This window comes from Amblyomma maculatum, chromosome 4 (genome assembly GCF_055883805.1).
Source record: "Amblyomma maculatum isolate TAMU_Amacu chromosome 4, ASM5588380v1, whole genome shotgun sequence".
Taxonomy (NCBI): domain Eukaryota; kingdom Metazoa; phylum Arthropoda; class Arachnida; order Ixodida; family Ixodidae; genus Amblyomma; species Amblyomma maculatum.
This window is the reverse complement of record NC_139347.1, coordinates 102695937-102720696: the sequence shown is the minus strand read 5'-3', so window position 1 is coordinate 102720696 and position 24760 is coordinate 102695937. Positions and strand designations below refer to the sequence as shown.

The 24760-nt window shown below is 43.8% G+C and overlaps 1 protein-coding gene across 1 annotated transcript in view; it reads right to left on the bottom strand.

The window, feature by feature from the left end:
* Positions 1–24760, bottom strand: part of LOC146191887 (alpha-tocopherol transfer protein-like) — a 41585-nt gene that overhangs the window by 15392 nt on the left and 1433 nt on the right. The window contains exons 2-3 of the mRNA XM_084600391.1: positions 10115–10213; positions 1220–1259 (exon numbers count right to left, since the gene is read on the bottom strand). Of these exons, the coding sequence (XP_084456517.1) occupies positions 1220–1259; positions 10115–10213 (139 nt within the window). The remainder of the gene's footprint in view (positions 1–1219; positions 1260–10114; positions 10214–24760) is intronic.

The following is a 24760-nucleotide window of genomic DNA, read 5'->3' as shown; positions in this document are numbered from 1 at the left end:
CCTGAATACTGGGACGAAAATAATTTTGCGATGTTGAATGACGACGAAACATTCATGCTTCATTATGTCAACCACGCAAATAAAACGTCAAAGCATGCCAAAAAGTGCGCAACAAAGCCAGTACCGACCAACATGTAATACTAACCAATGCACGTACTTAGAGCAGACTACACGTGCATATGGGAGCTCACGCGTAAAAATTCCGCAGAAACAATGTATTGTCACACCAATGTTAGAGACCTGGCTGTTGCATGGCGCATCAGTCCTTCGAATGCCGCGAGCTCACTTTTATGAGTACCAAGCGCTTTGAAAGAAACGAAACGTGCCACTACGACGCAATAAAGACAGGGCTGGTCACACGGAGAGAGAGAATACGACGAACTTACAAAAATGAGAAGCATCTTACCATTAGCAATGGCATGATAAGAAACTTGCCTGCAAGATGACAACTTCGTACCCGGCACATTTCGAAACAAGCGAAGCTAACTTCGTACCATTCCTGGCAAAACCATCGCAGACAGCGACATGGCAGCGGTAAAAACTGCTTCGTTGTATGCTTTGCAAGCACCGTTATGAGGCATATTGCAAGTTGTGAACTCTATAAGCACATTTGTCGGATCATGCATTTCATTATTTGATTTTATATCATTACTCCACGAAGCACCTTAACACGTATTTAATGGCCGTGTTTTATCTCCCCCTTCAATTCTATTATTTCCCTCACGATTCTTTTTTCAATCTTTCCCTCCCGAATTCCCCTACCCACACAGAGTAGCATGCCAGCGAAATCTAAACGCCGGCCAAATTCTCTGTTTTTCCATTACAGAGTCTCTCTCTCTCACCAAGGCCGATGGAGCGTCAAGAGGGAATGCAACAAGAATGCCACAAAAAAAAAAAATGTTCTAATAAAATAGCATCCCATTTCACAAAACAAGGTACCAAATATTTATCCTTCTGCTGCTGGTGCGTTGTTTTCTCATTTGTAGCTGTATGATCATTTTAGTACCCCCAGTTGTGTCTATGGGAGAGGCTCTCGCCCTGCAGAGGGTATAGTCAGGCTGATGATGATGACGATGATGATAAGTTGATGATGGCAGCAGCGCTAAAGCACTTTAGTTTGTCTTCGCCAATGCCTCGCCATTGTCGAATTGCTTTGCATGCCTGAGATCACTCGCTTACCCTCTTGAAGTATTGGCAATAGTAATTCTAATGAGCTTACGATTGCACCCGTGCCTGTTGTCGAAGCCAAGTGCGAACACCTACAAAGCGACCATGCGACTGAAAACATGTGAAGTGACTGTACCTTGGACACGACATTTAGATTGAACTTCATAGTGTCTAATGTCCCCTTTATACTAAACCCTTGTTTTCTTGAGATACATTATAGCACATAGTCTCGACAGTTCATAGAGAAGCGTCACCGGAGGGATAAGTTGGAAAACCGCGCACAAGCAATTTTCAAGTTGCTGAATGGCCAGGGCCAAATCACTCGTCAGCCTCAAAATTTAAGCCTCCAGTTGGAACTAAAATTGTCAAATCAGCAAGGATAAACACATGAAAAGGAGAGATCGGTCCTCGTAAGTGCATTTCTAACAGATATTCACTTAAACAACTTTAGCACTACGCACGTCCGAAAAACAAAATGGCCAGGATATACGTAGCTAAAGAATGTGTATCTTGCTATGGGCTGCCTACTCCTATCCAATCCAATCTAAGCTCATCCAATCCAAAACAGTCCTGTCTAATCAAATCCAGCCCAATAAAGTACAGTTCAATCCAGCAAAATACAATCCAACCAATCTTGTTCAATTCAATCCAAACCTGTCCAATCGAAACCAGTCCAATCAAGTCCAATATAACCTAAACTAGTCCAATCCAATCCTGTGCAATGCTGAGTACACGCTTGTCCGAAATGTGCCGCTGACTAGCTATCATCATCACTACTATCATTCTCACACTAGACAAGGAAAATTAAGATGCGCTGCTCACTATGTTTAGCTATCTTGTTGCACTAAAGACGAGACATCTTCTTGTTCTTCTTCTGGTTGCTTCTTGATTGACAGATGACGCGGCGAGCATGCGGCATCCGCCGGCTGCGGCGGTTGCTAGGCAACGGCTCTGTGCCTCCCGCTACGCGAAACTCCTCGTTCGTGGCCAACGTAGCTTTCGCAAAAAAAAAAAAAAAAAAAAAAAGGAAAAAAAAAAACGTAACATCGAAAACATGATACATCTCCCATTACTGTGACCTGATACCGCGGCAAATTCGTTTCTCTTGTCCATTTGTTTCATTACTTTCTGCTTTGTGTTTACTATTACTGTTTTATTTATTTTTTCTTTTCTTCTTCCCCCTTATCCCTCCTCGTTCGAAAAGGATTCCCCTGTCTTGAAGCAAGAGTTACATTGTTGATTATCGAATTTTCCTCATTTATTTTATGCTTTGTTTTTGCTATGCCGTCCTTCCCCTTCTTTTTACTGGCCATCTTATCTTCATTAATGTGTTTTCAGTTTTGTCCCCATTTCCCGTTGATTTTTATATCGTGTTTCATCGTCTGCTTCCAATTTAGCTCCGTTTATCTGCTTGTTTGTTTCAAATGTCATAGGTGAAGCAGTTGTGTGCTTTTCTCTGCCAAAACAAGTTCACGATGACCACCTTACCACCACACGCACCCTCTGCATGGGTTATCCTCCTTGCAATTAAAGGCCGGTTAAATCACTTACACTACTTTTCTGGATCCCCTGTGATGGCCATCATATATATATATATGCGAAAGTGAAATATATATAGTGTTACTTAGCGGTATTAGCAGTCGCGCCGAGGATGAAGAAGTGCAACAGACTTCGAGAAGACGACGACGTTGAGGGTGTGAAATCGGTGCTCTGATCAACGTTAGCTCTGCGGACAGCTTTCAGAGTGTAGACCTTCCACGTAACAATATATATATATATATATATATATATATATATATATATATATATATATATATATATATATATATATATATATATATATATATATATATATATATATATATATATATATATATATATACATTCACTCACATACACACACCCCAAAAAATAAAATGCAATAGCTGTGAACGCACCATTCACCAATGAGTAAGGTGATCTTCCCTGCTAGAGCCTAAATCACGCTCCGGTTTTGTGCGAAAAGTTCTTTAATAGCTCTATCGGTATGCTTAGCTAAGCTACGACAATTTGCATCAGCATCCAGCATATGCAGATGATCTCTTGATATCTTTAGTGATGTGGGTAAGTTGCTTGCTGTACAGGTTGCCATGAGGCGCGAGGCTGGAATCCAGCCACAACATTGCACTGCCGTACTGTCACCGACTGTCTCAAACGGATAGGAATGAGGGCAAAATGAAGAACACAAAACACAAGATAGGCTCTAATTACATACGCTTCATTCAATGTACTAAGCATAGTGCCATTAAAGGTTCAGAAGGGTTTATATACTCACGCAGCAGGAAAAATATGAGGTTTTCTTTTACCTGGTCATAGAAGTCAGTTCTTACGCTAACCAGATGGCTGAAGCTTCTCGTAGACGGTTGCGAAAGAAAAAGGAGACAATTTCGGGCTGCGATCTTAGCGTCTCCTAAAAGCGTGACATGGGTGAGTATGGCGATATTTGAGAAGCACTGGGGTGGTAACTGTTTCTCCTAATAGTGGCTTAAGAGATTGAATGAAGACGATGAAAAAAGAAAGGAAGGAAAAAAAAAGTGGAGGAACACCTCATGTGAGGCTAGCGGAAAACGCTTGCCGAATTCGGCAATAGCCCAGTGCGTATATTTGTAGAAGCAAAGTAAAATGACTTCAGCAACACATGACGTTTGGTCGAAGTTTAATACACAGAGCACCGCGAGCCAGGCGCTGGAAAATAACCTGTTGAAGTGCTGGTCAAAATGGAAACGCATGCTTAAAAAACAAGAGTGTTCTAGATCGGGTGCATCCCGGCATACTCAGCTGTAACGAAAAAGGCAGAAGGTCAGTACGATCAAGAGCGGCCAGTACTTAGCGCCGCAGTGGCCAGATATGCCCAGGTAAATAATACTCATTGCTGATGTTTGTGCTAATTGCATGAACATATTACTTCAATAGAGAATATGTCAGTCTCTATGTTACAGAATGCATGTGCGTCTTTGATATAGACCGGCAAGTGCTCTGCGGCAGTTACTATGTACAGCGGTGGATCTGAAGGACGGCATATTGCGGTAAAAAAATGACGTACCTTGAGATGCTCTCACCGATGCTCCGCGATGAGTTTCTTGCTGGCAGTGAGGAAAAATCTCGGTATAAGGTACAGGGAATTAAATTTCTCTGCTGAATACTTAAATGAGACATTTGAAACGAAACCTGAAATACCTGTCAGTGTGCGACGGAGGCACTACTTGTACGGAGACAAGAAGGCCCCACTTCTGAGGGGCTGTCAGTGCGAGAGGCTTTGCCAGTTTGTGTCCTTACACGCGCCTAAAAGTACTGCCATGAACTCCTCTAAGCAGCAGAGATGTTTACGTCATCAGGTGTTTCCATCCCATCTGAGCGATTAAACACCGGTCTGTCGTGGGCGAAATGCCAAGCAAGGTACAAGTAGAAGGCCAGGCATTGCCGATGGCGGTAAACTGCTGCGAATGCGACCTGCATATTGAATACGTCGCTTTTACGCAACATCTCATGTGCTGTTGTACTGAAACTTTCCTTTTCCTCAAAACAAACGCATGGAACAGCAGCAGAATCAGCAATATACTTTTATACTATTTCCCATAGCATCGAAAGAAGAAAGCCTTTACAAAAAAAAGGGTTAGATATGATGCGGTGACAGTAGCGCGGTGGTATTGTATTGCGTAACAAATGTGTAGTTGTAATCACTCGTTCTATGGCCTTTCCAGTTGTGATGTATGGATGCGAGAGTTGGACTGTGAAGAAGGCTGACCGCCGAAGAATTGACGCGTTTGAATTGTGGTGCTGGCGAAGACTCTTGAGAGTTCCTTGGACTGCCAGAAGATCAAATCAGTCGATATTGTCGACCATAAACCCCGACTGCTCATTGGAGGGTCAAATTCTAAAGTTAAAGTTCAGCTACTTTGATCATCTGATGAGAAGAGAGGAGTCGCTAGGAAAAGATTTGATGTTTGGAAAGGTTGAGGGTCACCGGAGAAGGGGTAGGCAGCGAACGCGGTGGTTAGATGGCATCCTCGAGGCGCTGCAGATAAAGTTATGTGATGTTAGGAAGAGAGTGAGAGACCGGAAAGCGTGGCGTGATATGGTCCATAGGGTCACGAAGAGTCGGGCACGACTGAACGACTGAACTGAAATGAACTGGACTGTAATTTCTCGATTATGAAATGGTTTCTCTTCTAAATGTTGTTGTTGTTCTTTTGCTCTCCGGCTGGTCCATGTCTTCTCGGTTGCTGCAATCCGTCACGCAGGCCAGCGAAAATCGTATAGAATCGTTCAAAGAGGGCTACGGTATATTAGCTTTACATTTACTGCAAGCCTTCTATTTTTCATGAAAAATGACAAAGAAAATTAAGGGCACAAACTGTCCTTGCTCTCAAAACAGAGTGCTCGATTTACATTGAATTCGTCAAAATTTATAAGCATTTACATTTCCTATTTGACGAGAGACGCTGCGTTGACGAAAGCAAATAGAACTAATGACTTTATAAAGAAAATTGGTTAACCATTGGAAAATAGGGATCCAACGTCGGTTCTTTTCGGCACGAAACCAGCACGCTAGCTCTGCATCACGAGGCATGTGCGTGCAGCAACGACACAACGAGGCAGTGGAGCGGCCAATACACTGGATGTCACGAAAGTGGTGGTTGTTTAATATTTATGTTGCGTCTGAAATCGTGCCGGCTCCGCCGCGGCGAAAAGAGAGAATGAGATGGGACCGCTTAGATAAAGAGGCTAGTAGATAACATAATAAATAGCTTGCTAATGCGAGCTCCTAAGGAGTTTCCCGCGAATGGATCCCCACACGTTATCATGTTCAGTTATCAATGGGGTCACTAGTGGGTTATCGGTTTTAAACCTTAGCTAATTTTAAAATTGCACGTTGTTGAACAATACTGTGAGCATGAAAACAATTTATGCGATCGAACTCTGCTGAACTGAAGCGAACCGAAAGCTCCGTTACACATCGTTACGTTTCTTCTTACTCATCATCATCAACGTTACCGCTACAATAATCGTTATCAACTAAATGCACCATTATTTTCACTTCTAAAACCATCAATATCATTATCACAACTACAGCGTCATTACCATCGCTATCATCATCGTTGCTATTATAACCGCTGGTTTGGTCGGTTTGGTTTATTTGTTTTACTTCCCAACCTGACTCACGCTATTAGAGATGCCGTAGTGGAAAGCTCCGGAAATTTCGAGTACCCTGGGTTCTTTAAAGCCACTGACATCGCACAGGACACGGGTGCCTTGCTTTTTGTCTCCATCGAAAAGCGGCCGCTGCGGCCAGAATTCGATCCGGCATCCTTGGGCACAACAGTATGGCGCCCTAACCGCACCACCACCACGGCGCGGCCTATAATGAACTGCACCCTCATTGTCATCGTTACTATCAAATGAATACTGAAAAATGAAGTACTGAAAAAGGAAGAACAGTGATAATATGCATTATAAAGTAGCAACAATCCAGGAATGTTTTTATGGCTTTGCATGGATGAACTGCCTTAATTGTACATGTTTGGACCTATTTAGGGATTATTATTAATTGACTGTTCTCTCCTATTTTTTTGCCAAGTAGGATGGAATACTGCTACTAATGTATGTTTTCTAAATTTATGCCTTTGTATACGGCGGTGCATTCACTAACTGTCAGGACAGAAAACTATCGCTATGCGCTTAGGCTGACCAGCAGATTATGTGCATGGAAAGAAACTGCCGAATGAATAAAATGAATTATTTTGGAGCTATACAAGGAGAGCCCGCCTTGCCGTACTCCTTGTTTATCACAGGGAGGTCATTGCAAGTGTTGGAATTCCTTAGGCACGCTTCTCTATGTTTGGCCTTTACCGAGATTTGTGTGATATTGTTCTCTCGGACTCCTTGCCCAGAGTCTTTATATGGTGGATGCCTCGGCAGAAACGTCTAAAATACAGTTAAGAAAATGCAAGTGATGCGAGGAGCAAGAGCCTTCCTTTTTTTTAATATCACATACCAGAACGTTACCAGTAAAGAAAGTTTTGGAAGAATGTTTTTTTTTTTTTACATTAGGAAACGCACCGCCTATTCCGCAAGAAATCGGAAAGAATAGACCATAATTTTTGCATTGTTGGGACGGGTTTATCTTCGGTATGGGTTGTAACGGGCCATAAAAACATTTTCCACTAGATTTGCAAGGTTTTCTATATTTAAGCATAGGTAATGAGGTTGAAGGTCTATTCATGTAATTATGCTTGTGGGCCTCCGCTAGTTACTACGCATCAGAATTCCAGGCTATCACTGTGATACGGATACAACCTGCTCGAGTTCGTTTTTGGGAAACTCTGCGTTGGTTAATAGCCATAGGATACGCGGCTGTAGAACTTCTCGACTGGCCCTCAAGGGTAGGGCTGAACAAACTAACCTTGCTCCCTGTCACGTTGAAAGGGTTTAAAATACTTGTTTCTTTCCTTTTTTTTCCACAATTCAGATAGAGCTCAGGCGACCTGCAGGACATAACTGCAGGACAAGCAAGCTGCTGGACCTAATTGTGCAGGTCGGTTGGATATCGGGATTCATATAACCCCGGTTCGCATTGACTTAATAACTACCCCGTATCAGAACAAATGCAATATTGAAAGGAGTGAATTGCAACTTATCGTTCATTTGAAAGTTGTGCACGTATAATCAGGTACAATATGTGTCCACTGAGATGGAAACTATCGGATATTTTATTCTTGCGTCCAATACAAATAAAGTATTATCCATTTTCGTTATGATTAACTGCATCTTCTTGTCTTTTGATGATCTTTCATTAGCAGGAGATCACGATGACACAGGCGGCAGAACAAAAATAAGAAAACATAAACAACGCAAACTACTATTGCCGCACTACATAACTTTGCACATTTTTGGGGATAGAATTTCGGAACCTTAGTCATGCGTACATTTTTTTTAACATCGCCATTACCCTCAGCGTATATACAGATTTTTCCTCGACAGGCTTCTAGTTTTCTTGGCACTAATTTTCGAAAACGCCTCCTTTTGGTCTTAAGAGCAAGCTCTTACTACTTTCATTCGCACATTTCGCGTTCGCTCGTCTGTCTGATACACCACGTGGTCAAATTGCCACATAATTTTAGTCTCAAGTCATGCCATTGCAACGACGTGACAACTTCACGTATAATGTTGTGACGTCATCACGTTTTGGGGTATGTATATCACACGACTAGGATGACCATGTTGTGACGTCATTATGTAAAAAGGGTAGTCGCCATTGGTAGGTATGTTGTAACGTCGTCACATGGGTGGCATCCATGGTGACATTACTAGGATAGCCATGTTCTGACGTCATCACATAACAGGCAGTCGCCATGGGTAGCTGTAGTGTGACGTCCTCACGTAACTAGGTTATGTATATCACATGAATACGTACATGATCCAGTTGTGAAGTCAGCACAGGTTCTTCGCGCGCGCGCTGCCGCCGGGCCAGGAGTTTAGATTTTGCGGACAGATCTCGTACACGCGAGATTTTTAGCCATGAGCCAAGGCTTTCGGCTTAATGATACCTTTGGACAGCGTTGTCACTAACGGGAAGTTTGCAGAAAAGCAGATGCTCGTTGTCGTCGTCCTCCAAAAACCGTCTGCTCATCCAAATGTGACCAGCTATAGTGCGGCAGATACGGACGGTTGTAAGATCGGCACTCCATATGATCAATCGCCCAGCGTCCACGAACAGTCATCCCGCTAACACCTATCTAACAAAGCGCCTCGCGCGAACTCCGCCCACCCTTCCTCCCCCCTTTGCTCAAAAATAAAAAAGAAAAAGAAAACAATGGGCAAATTGTTGCTGCTGTTGATCGCTGTAAAATAATAAGACCACGTATTGATCGGCAAAAAAGAAAAGCAGGCTTAAACCGATAATAATGAATTGAGCGTGTCCATGGTTGGACAATTATATCTTGGTAGCTTTTAAGGGAGATCACAGATGAATAGGGAAGAGATGCTGTATATTCTAGTCTATGACGAGAAGGGACAAAGTCCTGGAAGGGAATTGTTTAAGTGGTATGCCGAAATGGGATTCAGGTTCTCGTGTATAAATTATTGTCGGTTCACTTGAGAATGATGACAGCGTGTGACTTTTAATTCATTCTACTAAAGTCGAGCTCCCTTTCAGGCCTCTGTAGAGGACAAGCAATTTATGCTAGCAGTATATGCAACCCTCGATTTCCGTCCTTATTTTCATGCCACGAACCTTTTGCAGGGGTCTCCGGCACAGGGAACCCTACCAGGAACGCGATCTGGGTTCCCAATCTTCACACCAGGTCACCCTTCCCTACCTTCTTCGGTTACTAATTTAGTTTCAATTTTGGTTTCATCAATCCGGTGGTTTTCTTCCTCTAAAGTGCTGTGCCGAAGTTTTATGAGGTTTCATGAGTGGTAGACTACCCATATTCCTTCTATGTTCTCCCCTCAACTCTTCTCGCTCTACTTAACTGCGGGTGCCTGCAACCACTCGCGGAGCAAATAACAAGATGAAACGAAGCGATATCTACCAACCTTTACTCAGTATTCGTCCGCTCATCCACTAGTATCCACGAATACTAATTCTCGATGAGGCTAATCGTGCAATCTTTCTTCGACATCTGCCTAATGAGAGGTTTGTGTCTGCAATCGCATTGCACCGACGACACACCGAGCTCTTGGGAATCGAAGAGCAATGCGTCGTGGCAGAATTGTACAACCTTAGTAACGGGAGAAAGTTTGTGCGGTGTATTAATTTCGGACTTTTAAATTTTTTCTGATTTTCGGAGCCGTGATGAACATGTTTGGTCGTGTCACCTCGCACATAACTTCTACCGCTTCTAGCAACGAGCAACGCGGAATGCAGTACATTCACAATTCTCTAAGGCGAATGTTGGTAACTCACCTGAGTATTTGCAGCTCCCACAGAGTTATCGGGAAATCTCACCCTCACCGCCAACGACGCTCCTAGATACGAGAGGTTAGCTGAATCTACCGTCAGTGCCTGCACAAGATGGCGAACAATGACAACATCATGGATGGATTGCTCTTTCCCGCGTCGCCTAAGATAAACTGATCAAATGTTTCTTGAGAAGGCATATATATGTTCGCAGTGATTTCGCGTTCGTGCCGCCTAGTGGGAAAGGCGACAGATAGTAAAGGAGTGAAGGGCAGTAAAGACTCCACTCATAAATTCAGTACGGCCCCTTCCGCGCGCAATCACTGTCGCATGCCTGCTAGTTCTTTTTTTTTCCGCGTTACCGGCTTCGCAATTGCTTTTCAACTTTTCCTTATATCTCTAATTTTGTGGTGAGTTGGATATCTTAAGTAATTTATCCTCTTAGCTAGAAGGGTACGCATAGAGGAAACGCCACAGAATGCAATCCAGCTTTAAAAAACCGGTACTCAAGTAAGAGTGAGGAGTCGGTTACAGATGGGCTGGCAATGGCTGCGTGTGGTTGAAGAAACAAGCAGGTGCGATAGTGAGGAACGTGCCTACAAATTGCTGTCAAATGATTACTCCACCGGAGACTAGCCGAATTTTCTTTCATTGACCTAGTGTATAACACATACTGTGGATTGGTATATCAAGAATTCACCCTAACTCAGCGTCAGAGCTGCCAAAAGGTTGTCAACTAAAATGTTTTCGTGATAAAAGCGGGAGTCTTTAAACCTATTATGCCACGTTTAGCGAAGACATAAGTTTAATATCGATCTAGTCTCAAACGTGAGACCGTGTGGCATCAGCAAACATACATTGCCTTTTCACCAGCGAAGAAGATTATCCAGAGCCAATGATCCAGTAGATATTTTTATGCCTTATTGAGAGAACTTTCTTCATCTCGTTATCGTTAATAGTTGCGCATTCATATAGATCTGCAAAATGTCACGCGCGCTTGAATTTTAGAACCCTGCTTACATAAGGACGCCGAATTACAAAGCTGAGAGGCAATAGCTTTAAGCGGCTGAACTCAATTCCACGTAAAGCAGCTGAAATAAGGCAATTGAAGCGCATGAAATACAATTCCCTGGAAAATTCAAGGACTAAAACAGTTGTTGTACCTGGTATCCGACATGGTATCCGGACGCATAGGTTAAAGGTAGTTTCACTGTTCTCTCTAACAGCCGAAGCACAGTTCAAGACTTTAGCGTCCCAGATTTGAAGATGTCCTGTTGCGGTGTGAACAGTAATAACCTACAATAAAACAAGAGCACTGGGGTCGGCACAAAGGGAGCAAACCTTCACAAGTCTGGAGGTCACCCTGTAAATCGAGCTGCAGAAGTAACCCTGGTTTTATCACAGCTAAAACCCGTTTAGGCAAAATGCGTGAATTGGCTATCTGACGACCTTGTTCGTCATGAACATCTCGTCGATAAGACAGCAAGACACTGGACATTAGGTCAAGGTATCAACTGCATCTGCATTTGGGGTTGTTGGCTTCTGGAAAACGCGGCGGCTATTTTTGGCAGTTTAAAACACTCTACTTCAGATATTTAGACGGATTTATTGAAAGGAAAAGCAGAGAGGTTGGCCGGAATAATTCAAATCTGGCCTGCTTCTCTGCACTGGGGAAGGGGAAGGGGAGAAGAAAGAAGAGCATGAAGGGTGACGATGTAGGAGAAGGCATAAGAAATATATATACAGACACAGTAGCTTGCCTCCCAAGCGCGAATCAAGCCCGCTGGCCCACAAAAAACGGCAAAGAGCACGCACTGCCTGGACACCCTTCCCCTTGTCCTCCCAAGCGCCCAGCAGTAGTTCCTCCGACAAAGGCCTCTTGTCCAAACGCTTCAAGGAAGCGGCTAGCACACTTCTTGTGCCCGCACACACTGGGCACACCAATAATATATGGTCTACAGTCTCTGGGATGCCACAAGTTGAACATTCCGGCAAGTCCACCTGTCCAATTAAATGCAAGTACTTGCGCGTGAAAGCCACGTTTAAACGAAATCTATGTAGTAAGCATGCCTGATGACACGGAATATCACGCGGAACATAAAGTTTCAATTTTCGATCGAGCCTTTTTAGACGAATGTGCCGGGCTTCTGGCTGGGCCCAGTAAGCTGCTGTAGCATTCTTCATGCAACTCGTAAGAAGGCATGTCGTATCCGCTCTTGAAAAAGGCACAGCTGTTTGGAGGCCATTGCTGAGTGCGCTTTTCGCTTCAAGATCGGCCTGTTCATTCCCATGGAACCCGCAGTGGGCAGGGATCCATTGAAATATTATCGTGACCTTGGAGCTGGGCAGATGTGAGGAGCTCCATAATGTTTAGTGCCAGGGACTGGTAGGCGTGTGGCGTTAGAAGTTATCCAAAATTTGCAATGCAGTCTTTGAGTCTGTTAATATGCACCATTTTTGAGGTGGTTCCCCACATATATAGCGAATAGATACCGAATGGCTACAAGTTCAGCAGCGGTTGATGTTGAAGTATGTCCCAAAAGGAAATATAGAGGCGTTTTCAGAGCTGGTATGACCACAGCTGCCGCGGATGCCTGTGCTGACACAGATCCATCGGTGTATACGTGAATATAATTAGAATATTCTGACCAGATGTGCGCCAGAGTAAATTGTTTGAGCCCACTAAGTGGCACCAATTTCTTTACTATTCCGGGAACACGAAGGTGCACCAAAGGTTCATCCATCGTCCATGGTGGTTGGGCGGGACGATATGGCAGGGCATATCCTGTCGGTGCTTGCGATTGATGGCAGCGTAATGCAATTGTAAAACTGCAGTCCGGCCGCACATCCAGAATCTTGCTGAGCGGGTGAAAACGGCGTCTAGTAAGTGCTCGTAAACATACACGAAGTGGTTAGTGTGACAAGTATATGGATATCGGGCGAGCATGTGCCTCTTCACTTGTGCCTTTGTTAGAGGTGCATCTGTGCAGTCCAAAGCATATTTTCAGTGCCTATACGCTTGCACACTCTTTAAAGTCCGCAAGCAGGAACTGCTCATACTAGAGAGTACTGGGAGACTGTACCGGATGTAGCCAACAAACATAGTCTCGTAAAGCCGTATTAAGGAGCGCTCAGTTGGTCCCCATTTCATGCCAGCTATGAAACGAAGTACATGGCAAAAATTAATTAGCCTTTTCTTCACCATAGTAACATGTTTCGACCAAGATAGTCGGTGGTCAATAATTACCCCCAAGAATCTGTGCCTGGAGACGTACGGTATTACGACTCCATGAAGAGTAATTGCGTAGCGACTGACACACTTTTCCGTAAATGCGATCGCTGCACACTTTTCTGCCGCTAAAAGTAAACCTTGACTCCGTAGATATGCCGATGTCGATGGCACAGCTCGTGCAATCTCGCACGTAGTTGTGGGCGCGTCGAACCAGAAGCCCAGATGCAGATGTCGTCAGCATATGCACTGATGTGAATGTTAGTTGGCAGTTCACTTCCCAGGCCAATTAGCGCAACGTTAAATAAAGTTGGGCTGAGGACTCCTCTCTGTGGAACTCCACGACCGACCTGATAGCGGGTAGTATCTCCTTCAGGCGTAGTCATGTAAACAGACCGGCCACTGAGATAGCTCACAATCCACAAGTACAGCCGGCTACCAACTCCCACGTCGTCAAGTCCATCAAGAATAGCATCATGAAGGACGTTGTCATACGCCCCCTTTATATTCAAAAAGACAGCAGCTACTAGTCGACGGTGGCGCTTTTCGTGTTCTACTGTCGCCACAAGGTCGATGACGCTGTCGGTGGAAGAGCGACGCCGGCGAAATCCAGTCGTCATATTCGGATAAAGATCATTACTCTCTAAAAACCACTCAAGTCTTGCAGCACCATTCTCTCTAGTTTTTCTTTGGCATGGTATGGTATGAGTTTATATTTCTCTGAGCTATACTTTGGCATCAGCGAACGCTGGATTGGGAGTCTGCAGATTATTTCTACCCTTCAGGGTTCTATCGGTGTGCTGACACCGCACAGAACTTGTGAGAGTGCAGTGCGTTTTCGCGTTTCTTCTAAATAAAACAGGAGCGAAATTTTATCAGCTACCTTTGGGTAAGCGGCCTTACGCCTGAGTGAATAAAACACCGCGGAAACGAAAAAGCAAAATTTAAACAGACGGACGCGACCTGCTATGACACGAATACGGAAGCCAGCACTGCGAATCGAGAAAGTACAGTGCGAAGACTAGCGGTCATTCCGCAGAATTTTTATTCTAATGCACTCTTTTCTTTTTTACTTGGCATGCCATGCAATCATACTTTCACGACAAAAACAAAAAGGGCAAAGTCCAAAATGTCTGTGCAAAACACGAGTGCTCTGAGACTTATGGCGATGAAGCAGTAGCAGTTACATGACCTTCGTTTTTGTCAGAGTTAGTACCCCTATCTATAATGATTCGTGTTTGTTGCGCAAATTTCCAAATTTCTCTGAGGTGCAAGGAGGACGCTCTACCTCTAGAAATAGGCAAAATAATGCTTGTGAGATCCACTTGTGCAGCCCGGACCCGGGCATTCAAGACCGGATGGTCAAGCGTGCCAATGAGGTCACCAATAATTTGGTCCTGCATCTAGTAGAGCAGTTTTACCCGACTCTATGTAACTATCCGTCTCAGTAAAGGTTTCAGCTCTCTCCAAAAATTTAGCTCTCTTTCAGTTTAGAAGGAGGTGAATATAATATTGAATGACGACTTCCTAAACTCCATACACGTGAGTGACAGCGTAAAACAGTAGTACATTGGTCATGAGACGCGCTCTTTCATGAACACCTGAAACGCAAGATAATTTACCCCAAGTAGTGCTCACGGGCGAACTGCCGTCTTTCATTTTACACACACAACATCCTTGTGAAGAACTCGGCCCTAACAGTTCCTTCTGCCACCTTACCAGGTGTGCTGATCCTCAGAAAGAAATTCGGCACACATCTCACAACGACCAAACAGATGAACACTTGTGGTTAACTAGCACATAGCACCGAATTCAAAATATTGAATTACTGACGATGATAAGCACCGATGTCTCGTGTTTGAAAATTTGTTATGGTTGGCATGGAACAACAGGCTAACTAGGCAAGTGAACACTCTACTGCCACCGAGAGAGTCATTCTAACAGGTTGGAAGAATTCATCTTGTACCTGTCACAGATCAACATCTGAAATCAAGTAGATCACTTTGACCCCCGATTAAGTGACTCAGCACCGAGGCCAGAGCCTTGGCGAATGGTGCAGCAACCGCTCGGCAGGGCTTAGAAGAGAGCAACCTAAAACCTTATAGTTTGTATAACGCCACAGCTTATGTGTAGTTAGCGAATGTGGCTATCCTTATTAAGAGGCTCTATTTTTCATTACTTCGCTTTGTTTAAACTTTGTGCGACTTACAACGAAAAGACACAAACACCCCGCATATACGATTATTCACAATCTGTCAACACTGTTTTTGTACCACCCGCATTTGAAAAAAAAAGACATCAATCATAAAATGCGCTGAATAAAATAGGTCCTGCAAATACATGAAGGCTTGAAAAAGATGTCTGAGCTCCAGCCGCTGCCTCGACGAGCTCCTGGTTTATGTCGGGTGCCTCGGTATTTCCGAGCACTGACCGTGGTAACAAAGTGAGCAGAAGTATGTTTTGGCTGTGAACTAGCGACTGGGGATATATTCCAGTGTCTACATGTCTTGCTATCTATAGACGATGACCATATATATTTTCCGCAGATTCATGCTAGGTCGGTTAAACCCTCACTTCATTAACCTCGTGCACTCAAACGTTGTGAAGAACGGCATACATTTTATGTGCCTTCGTTTACTCCTTAAGATGTCATGGAGGCATGATATATCGCATTGCTTCTGGGAACAGCTGTTAAATACCTCAGACAACGCAATCAGATCTGGTTGGGGAAACATACTCTGGCTAAAGGGAACACGTCGAAGAAAAATAATAATGATTAAATGAAAACAAAAATATATGCGGCTGGCTATACGAGTGCCGACTTCGCATATTACCAAAGTCAGGCTAACCGCTATAAGCTTCAAGTAATCTTTTCAGCTGCCAATCAGCTCTCAAATATTAGTGGGATGGCGAACAGAGAATACCCTAGCAATTTTCCAGTATTTTGGTCAGCAAATGTTAGTAATCGAGCTTGTAATAATCACAGACGGGCAGGGTAAAACGCGTAAGAAATTATGAATAGATGATATGAGGCCTATGAGTAATAATTCAAAACAAGGCGGATGCCTAATACTAGGGCATTGTCATTTCATGATGATGATTAAGCACCCAGTAGTTTCTAATGAGCATAAGGAATCAACCTAAAAGCTTAGTGCCAATCCCATAATTTTTGCTATAAGCCATGCTTTTTAAATCATCCAGTAGAAATAGAAATTACCTTCGACTACATGTGGCTGGGAAGTGGAAGTTGTGACAGATTTTCTCTTCTTGGGATCCAAGATTACCTCGTAAGGAGACTGCAGCCATGAAATTAGGAGACGCCTGCTTCTGGGAAAGAGAGCAATGGTTAGCCTTGACCGCCTAGTAAAGAGCAGAGACATTAGTCTGCCAACCAAGATCCGTATAACTCGTGCTATGGTCTTTCCAGTTGTGATGTATGGATGCGAGAGTTGGTCTGTGAAGAAGGCTGACCGCCGAAGAATTGACGCGTTTGAATTGTGGTGCTGGCGGAGACTCTTGAGAGTTCCTTACTTGCCAGAAGATCAAATCAGTCACTATTGTCGACCATAAACCCTGACTGCTCATTGGAGGGTCAAATTCTAAAGTTAAAGCTCAGCTACTTTGGTATCCGATGAGAAGAGAGGAGTCGCTGGAGAAAGATTTGATGTTGGGAAAGGTTGAGGGTCGCCGGATAAGGGGTAGGCAGCGAACGCGATGGTTAGATGGCATCCTCGAGGCGCTGCAGATGAAGTTATGTGATGTTAGGAAGATAGTGGGAGACCGGAAATCGTGGCGTGACATGGTCCATAGGGTCACGAAGAGTCGGACACGACTGAACGACTGAACTGAACATGTGGCTGCCACATCAAGTCACTGAAAGACTTATTCCCCAATGGTATAATTCGCTTATAAAAAGCTATAGTTGAGTACAGCCAAAACCTCTAAGAAAATCTGCAATGTCTTCAGAGAATAAAGTTGGGTAGCAACGCATAAATCTTCTTATTTGTGGGTAGGCGAAAGTATTACAAATTGCGCAGCCACGCTTCTTTCATTAAACTTCTTTCCGCGAGACGGTGGTGGGTTCTGCACGAAGACCGGCACATGTACGGAACAGCGTTGGCGACGCGCACTGGAACGATGAAACAGTATTACTTGGGGGTGCAGCTTTTCTCGCGCGCCGCTTCTTCCCCTCGCGTTCTCTCACCGCGTACACTAGCGTTAACTTTTGCCGCGGGCTTCTTATTTGTAAAACGTCCTTGGCCTTGATGGGTCGCTGGCGCGCGCCTTTCCCCAGATTCGACGGCATCACTTTCTCCTGTTGCTCGCTTGGCTTTGGCGCAACGCGTGACGCTCACTCGGCCGCACGCCTGATCTTACCTGCCGTTGTCAAGACGGGTGATGGGACACCTTCTTGGGACCACTTCGGTCTCAGCTACAACAGGAACGGTCTTCTACGAAATTTGGTCTAATTGAGTTATTTAGGCTGTCTCGTTGTTGTTGATGATGATGATGATGATGATGAAAATGTTTTATTGAAAGAAAAAAGAAACAAGGATTTATGGATAGGTTGGTCGGATCCTTAGCCCGGGGATTCCGTGTCCTTGCTCTTTCCACGAGGGTTGGCTGGTCATCGACATCCGAGCTGGACAGGGCTGCCTGCCATCCTTCCCACTTTGACTGCGTTATAGTGACTAAGGCATTGTTAACCCAGCAGGCCCATACTGTATGGTACAAATTTACTTTCTGCCCGCAAAATTTACAACTCAGTGAGGTGGATTCGGGATCGATAGCCTGATGATTTACTGTATTGTTAAATGACATGGTTTGTAATCGACTTAAGTTGTACTGCTCTGCTTTATCTAATCCCTGGACTGGGCAAGGAAACTTTTGTCTTCATCAGCACGTGTTCTGTAATCCGTCTGCACAGGTTAATAATGGCTCTGGGGAATCCGAGACTAGGAATTGGGGAGGAGTGTGCCCAAGAGAGAAAAGCTCTGTCCGCTGCGTGTACAGGCTCATTTCCATCTACATCCTCATGACTTGTTACCCAAACACGCTCTTTTCGTGATGCACAAACTCCAGACAGGTTCAGTATTTTGCAGGCTAGGGGCGCAATTCTGCTGCGCATATAATTTTATACGCAGTCTGAGAATAATTATGTACATCGTTAAAGGCTGAGCTTAGGTGTCCCCAGTAATGTAGTGCCCTGGCGTGATAGGGGAATAATATAGCAGGCAAAAGAAGCTTCCGTTTTTCTATCCAGGTTTACCCAGAGCAAAACCAAAGTTATTGTTTTCCCTGGAGGTCTTTGTACTAAAAGCATTTATCTTGAAGGCTTCTATTATTGTCGTTACTCACTCCGCAACTGTTTGGTAACGTCATTTGTCATTCATTATAGCCCAATATAGTAAACAGTTAATAATGCTTGCCCACTGACTAACTTATGACTACTGGAGGTGTGACCATGTTTTTGTAAGCACTCTCTTATCAGTACAGGTGACTTCACTGGGCTCCTGGGTGACGGAGGGTTCCGCTGTTGATGAGCCATATAATGTTTTCGCTTTATAATTAGCGGGGTAGTTTCTTTTTGTAATGGCAATAGCTAATATTCGCAATGAGGGTATGAAGCAAAAGCTGCCTGTATTCTTCTCTAATTATTTACAGTTGTAAGATGCTCCTACGTGAAAGACCGCTCTGCACAAAGGGGCTTCAGCACACCCGCTAAAAGTCCCTAAATATAGCGAGCTTGTTATATAAAAAAAAAACATATATGCAGTAACAAACTCTCAAGCGCAGTGGGTACCAAAAGCGGCGGAACTCTTCTCTATATAAAACCAAATAACTGAAACTGACTAACTTTTAATCATTCCAGTTGGCTGGCTAAACCAAAGGGGAGATGAAGCCGTGAGCGAGACGATGCCATATCAATTTTGCGTAATTTCCTCCCTTTTCCTCACTGGTTGCCTCTCAGTGGGTTAAACGGCGATTGTTACCGAGAGGTGCCTCTGAACGCAACCTAAAGGTGTTCATACACTCACTCAAGGCGAGTAATGATTGCGGTGAAAGTAATTGGATAGTGTTAGCGTTGTCATACCGTCGCCTCGTGGCTCTGTTCAGGGCTGGCTTTGCAGATGTTAAGAATTAAAAACACTAATCAATCTAAAGGGGAACACAACCCAGGCGAGCACTTAGTAGCTTAATTTAACGTTGCGATTTAAAAAAAAAATTGCGCTTACACAATTCGAACAGATGTTTTATTCGCTCAGAGTTCAGGTAAGTATAGTGTCAAACCTATGCGCCACTGAAGCAGCGGGTGCGGCAGGCTAAAATGCGCTCTTATTCATTTTTACAACATTTCACCTATCCGTCGCCGGGTGAAGCTGCTTAAAGGACCCTTTTTTACTATGTAGTTAGAGGTGAAGCAGAAGAAAGTGTAATAACGGAGGCTGAGCCCAATAAAATGGCAAGGAGGAGGTCGAGAAAGAAAAGTACAAAAAAGAATTTTAACACTAGGATCAGCTACATAAACATGCAAGGAGGTAGAAAAAGAGCGAAATGGCTAGAGATAGAACAGCAGTTGAAGGATGACAAAATTGGTGTGTACGCTCTTTGCGAGACTCATCTCAGGGATCTAGAAGATTCGCCGTTTATAGAAGGCTACGTCTGGGAAGGGTGCAACAGAACGAGAACGGAAAAAAAGGGTGGAGGGGTAGGTATGTTGACACACCAGGGAACAAATTGGCAAAGAATTAAATCATTTTGTAACATATCTGGGTTTCATGAACAATTGCCGGCATAAGGACATGGCTAGGGGTTGTTTATTTAGGAGCAGGACATCAATGCAGGCAAGAAAACAAGGATCTTGTTGAATGTCTCAGAGATAATATAAGCCAGTTTGGAGACGGGGCCGATATTATTCTACTGGGGAACATGAACGGCCACGTCGACGATCTGGATGGATACACGGATTGTAACGGGAAGCTAATGCTATAGATTTCTGTGAGCGACACGACCTAGTTATAGTAAATAAAGAAACAAAATGCGAGGGACAAATCACGTGGGAATTCCGCAACAGGCAGACGACCATTGACTACTCTCTAATGTCGCAGGGAATTTATAGCAAGGTCACAAAAATGGAAATAGACGACGAAGGGGAGTGTAGTCTGGGAAGTGATCATAAACGTATTGGTATGCAGATATGGTCCTTGATGAAAAGAGAAATGGAACTTAGACGAAAAGTAAACGCAAAATTAAAAGACGATCAAATAGTGCAGATAGCAGCAGACTTAGAGGAACCAATAGAGAAAAGCTTCACGGAATACTGGAATTATGAACAGGTAGAACTACTCATAAGGAAAAAAATTAAGGAAGTTAAAGTAGCAAGCCGCTGAAATGGAGAGAGGAAGCCACAGAGCTGGTGGAATAAGGAAATCAGGGAAACCATGGAAAAACGACGGGCAGCTTCAAAGAAACACCGAGAGGCAAAGAAAGCACAGGTACCTCAGGAGGAAATATCCAAAAAATTGGGAATCATATCGACAAAAGAAACTTGATGTACAGGCCCTCGTCCAGAGTAAAATAAAGCAGTCCACCGATGGCTGGACGGCTGACATATACGGTGCCACTAGAGGCGGACCAAGAAAATTCTGGAACCATATAAGCGGCCTAGATAAAAATAATCAAAGAAAGCAGGACCGGATACAATATAACGAAGGAAATTGCTTAAAGAGAGATAACGCAGTGAACTGCATTGCATCAGTTATAGCCCAGTCATTTAGGAGCGACAATAGGGTAATCTCCGCAAATGAGGAAGCAACAGAAGATAGCAGAATATAAAGCAGCTTAGAAATGACCAATCTAAACTGGAAAAAGGCCGAAACAAATTTTCTTAAAAACACGTTTACAGGAATAGATGGAATTCCGATCAAGGTACTTAATGAACTTGGTCCAAGAAGTAAGGAAACGTTGTTAAAAGCTCTGGAAACAGTCATAACGAATAAGCAAATTCCGGACAGCTGGCGGCAGAGTAAAATGAATTTGATTTATAAAGGGAAAGGAGAAAGGATGACTATAAAATCCTACAGGCCGATTACCATAACATCTGTTATGTACAGGTTGGCCACGCAGGCGGTGAAATTAAAGGTGCAAGCATTGGTAGAAAGTAACAAGATACTCGGAGAACTTCAGAACGGCTTTAGAAATGGTAGGCGCTTAGATGATAGCCTGTTCGTGCTTACCCAATGCATCGAAATATCTAGAGTGGAAAATAGACTTTTGTATTTGGCCTTCCTGGACAGAAACGGGGCGTACGACAACGTAAGCAGGGAACTCCTGTGGAACATATTGAAAGAAGAAGGTAGCGATCATGAGGTAACAGAGTTCCTACAGGAAATATACCGGGATAACAAAGTAGAAATAACGTGGGAAGGAATAAGAAGTACGGAAGCTGTCAAAGTATGCAAAGGATTAAGACAAGGTTGTCCTCTACCACCGCTGCTGGTCATGCTTTATATGATAAATCTGGAACGGAGGATACAAAAAAGTAACCTAGATTTTAACTTGTCATATAGATTAGGCGGAGAGGCGGTAGAGCAGCGCCACCCAGGTTTAATGTATGCAGATGATATTGCACTGCTAGCAGAGAGCCAGGAAGAATTGCAAACTCTAGTTAAGTATTGCCGAGACAAAGGGGACGCTCTAGGCTTCAGTTTTAGCGCAGTTAAGTCGGGTCTGATGATTTTCAATGGCTCAACTGATCAGGGTCTTTAAATACAAGGCCATGAAATAAACAGAGTAACAGAATATAAATAGCTCGGGGTATGGGTAAACGGATGATTGGCATACATTGAAAGGCATGAGCAATCACTTAAGGCAAAAGGGCGAAGAAATGCCGGGATAATGAAGCATATGGAATTGTGGGTATACAATAGGTATGAGGTTTTGAGGGGTATTTGGAAAGGAGTTATGGTACCCTGTCTTACTTGTGGAAATGAGGTTTGGTGACTACAATCAGAGGTATAGTCGACATTAGAAATAAATCATAGAGCCGTCGGACGATTAGCACTGGGTGCCCACGGCAAAATCACAAATGAGGCGGTACAAGGAGATATGGGCTGGGGATGTTTCGAAGTACGGGAAGCTCAGAGTAAAATATTATATGAGGAACGCCTGAGGAAATTGGACAGTAACAGATGGGCAGCTAAAGTATTTAAATACTTATACCTAAAAAGCGTTGACTCACAATGGAGGAAAATAACTAGGAAACTAACCAGTAAGTATGCTGGTCACAAGGACGAAGAAATAAAGAGCGTTAAAAAACAGGTGAAAAACACAGAAGGTAAAAATTGGATAAATTCGATGGAAAAGAAACACAGTGTGGAACTATACCGAAAGTGGAAAAGGCAGATCAGGAAGGAAGCCTTCTTTGATAACTCAAGAGGCAGTGCCCTACTTTTTGAAGCTAGATCAGGGTGCATTGGAACACGCAGCTACAAAAAATGTTTAACAATGAAGATGACGCATGCGCAGTATGTGGTAACTCCAGTGAAACAATTGACCATATTATACTCGAATGTAATGGTGTTCATCCGGAAGTCGATGCAGGCGCAGTCATTCTTCCTGAACCTCTGTCGTTTAGAGATACCAGTGGCCGGGTGAATGAACCTGCGGTGGAAGCTAGCAAAAAACAACTGGAAGATTGGTGGCTTAAATGCAGAAAAGTGACATAATGTCAGTAATGTAGAAACAACAATTCAATAAATAGAATGATTGTATAGTTAACCAATCTAAAACCATAATTAAGATATAGGAGAAAACAATAAACATGATAGCAACTGCTACCACCCCGTTTCAAAGGGGACGCTCCTATATTCCATCCATTAGGACCATTACATCCATTCATTCATACCGTTGAGAGAACGTAATCGCGCATCAATTTTCTAAACGAAGCAAAACTTATTTACTAATATCTTAGGGCGGGTGGAACTGTGACGCTTTTTCCGTACGAAAGCGATACAGTTCTATAACGTGCAGGAAGCTCGGGACAAAAGCAACGTCCCGTGATGAAGTGTGCAGGGCGATGGCACGAAATACAAACTGTCTGGTTTACTACGCGTGTCATGCACCTTGTTTCGCTCCGTCGCTTTCAAAAATGACGACCACGCAGTTGGAAATTATATGTCCTTACCACTGTACCAAGCTGTGAACCAAAGGAATGTACTTAACGTAACTGAATACCGGCTGCGGTCCGAAGTGCCACTGCGCAGTATAGTAACCGCACATGTCATCATCGGACGCCACGTTTGTACTCATCTTCGAGGGCGTGTCTTGCATTGAGTTTTATAGTTAAGATGTTTGGTTTGGTTTGTAGGGTCTAACGTCCCAAAGTGACTCAGGCTATGACAGACGGAGTAGTGGAAGACTCCAGTAATTTTGACCTCCTGGGGATCTTTAACGCGCACTGACATCGCACAGCCCCCGAGTGCCTTGCTTTTCGCCGCCACCGAAAAGCGGCGGCCGAGGCCAGGATTCGATCCCGCGTCCTTGAGAACAGTAAACGAGTGCCTTAGCCACTGCGATGCCCCGGCGAGGAGTTAAGATGTTTTAATGTATTTACTCCTCATTCGTATTTATGGTCAGATCGCCTATAACTAATAAAGCAGAGAAAAAGAAAGTTTTGGCAGTATGTGTGACAATTAAATTCAACTATGCTGCTGTTGCCGTCTTTTTATGGAGGCCGAACTGAACATTCGAGCCGGCTTTTAATAACGTGCATCACTTCCCTTGAGAGCCCGATAGACAGAGGAACACAAAATTTTGTATAAGCAACAAGAAACCATGATTTGGCATAGAGCAGAGCGCAGAGAACATTTTTGATGCTTCTGCAACAATCCATTTAAACGATACGCCATAGTAACAGTGCGAAAGACAGAGCAAGAGAGGAGGACAGAACGTAGCGGTTTGTTTTGTTCTCCTCTATTTTCCAGTATTTAGTGCTGGAATCATGAAAAATCGTCACCAACTCGGCCACAAAAGTTGATTTGTGCTTTAAACGACTGATTTCCGTTTCTTGCAAAGTACGCTCTTATCATAGAATAATCTTACTTTTCTTGACAAGATATACCGGTGGCTGTTGCAAGCAACTCGCAGTAAACTAAAAACAATATCCTTGAGGTTTACCTATTCTGCACCTTGTTACAGAGCGAAAACTCCGTTACTCTTGGTTACACTTGGTTACAGGTTGGTTAGAGGTCTTGGTTAGAGGTTTTAAGTTAGAGGTCTTGGTTAGAGGTTCAACTCGAGTCTCCGTCGAAGCGGTGGTTGAAGTCGCTGACACAGCAGCTGTCCGTCAGCGCTCCCTCTTAAAGGGCCACCGTCCACCTTCCAGTGGAAATATTTTCTTCCTCCTGTGACTTTGAGACTTC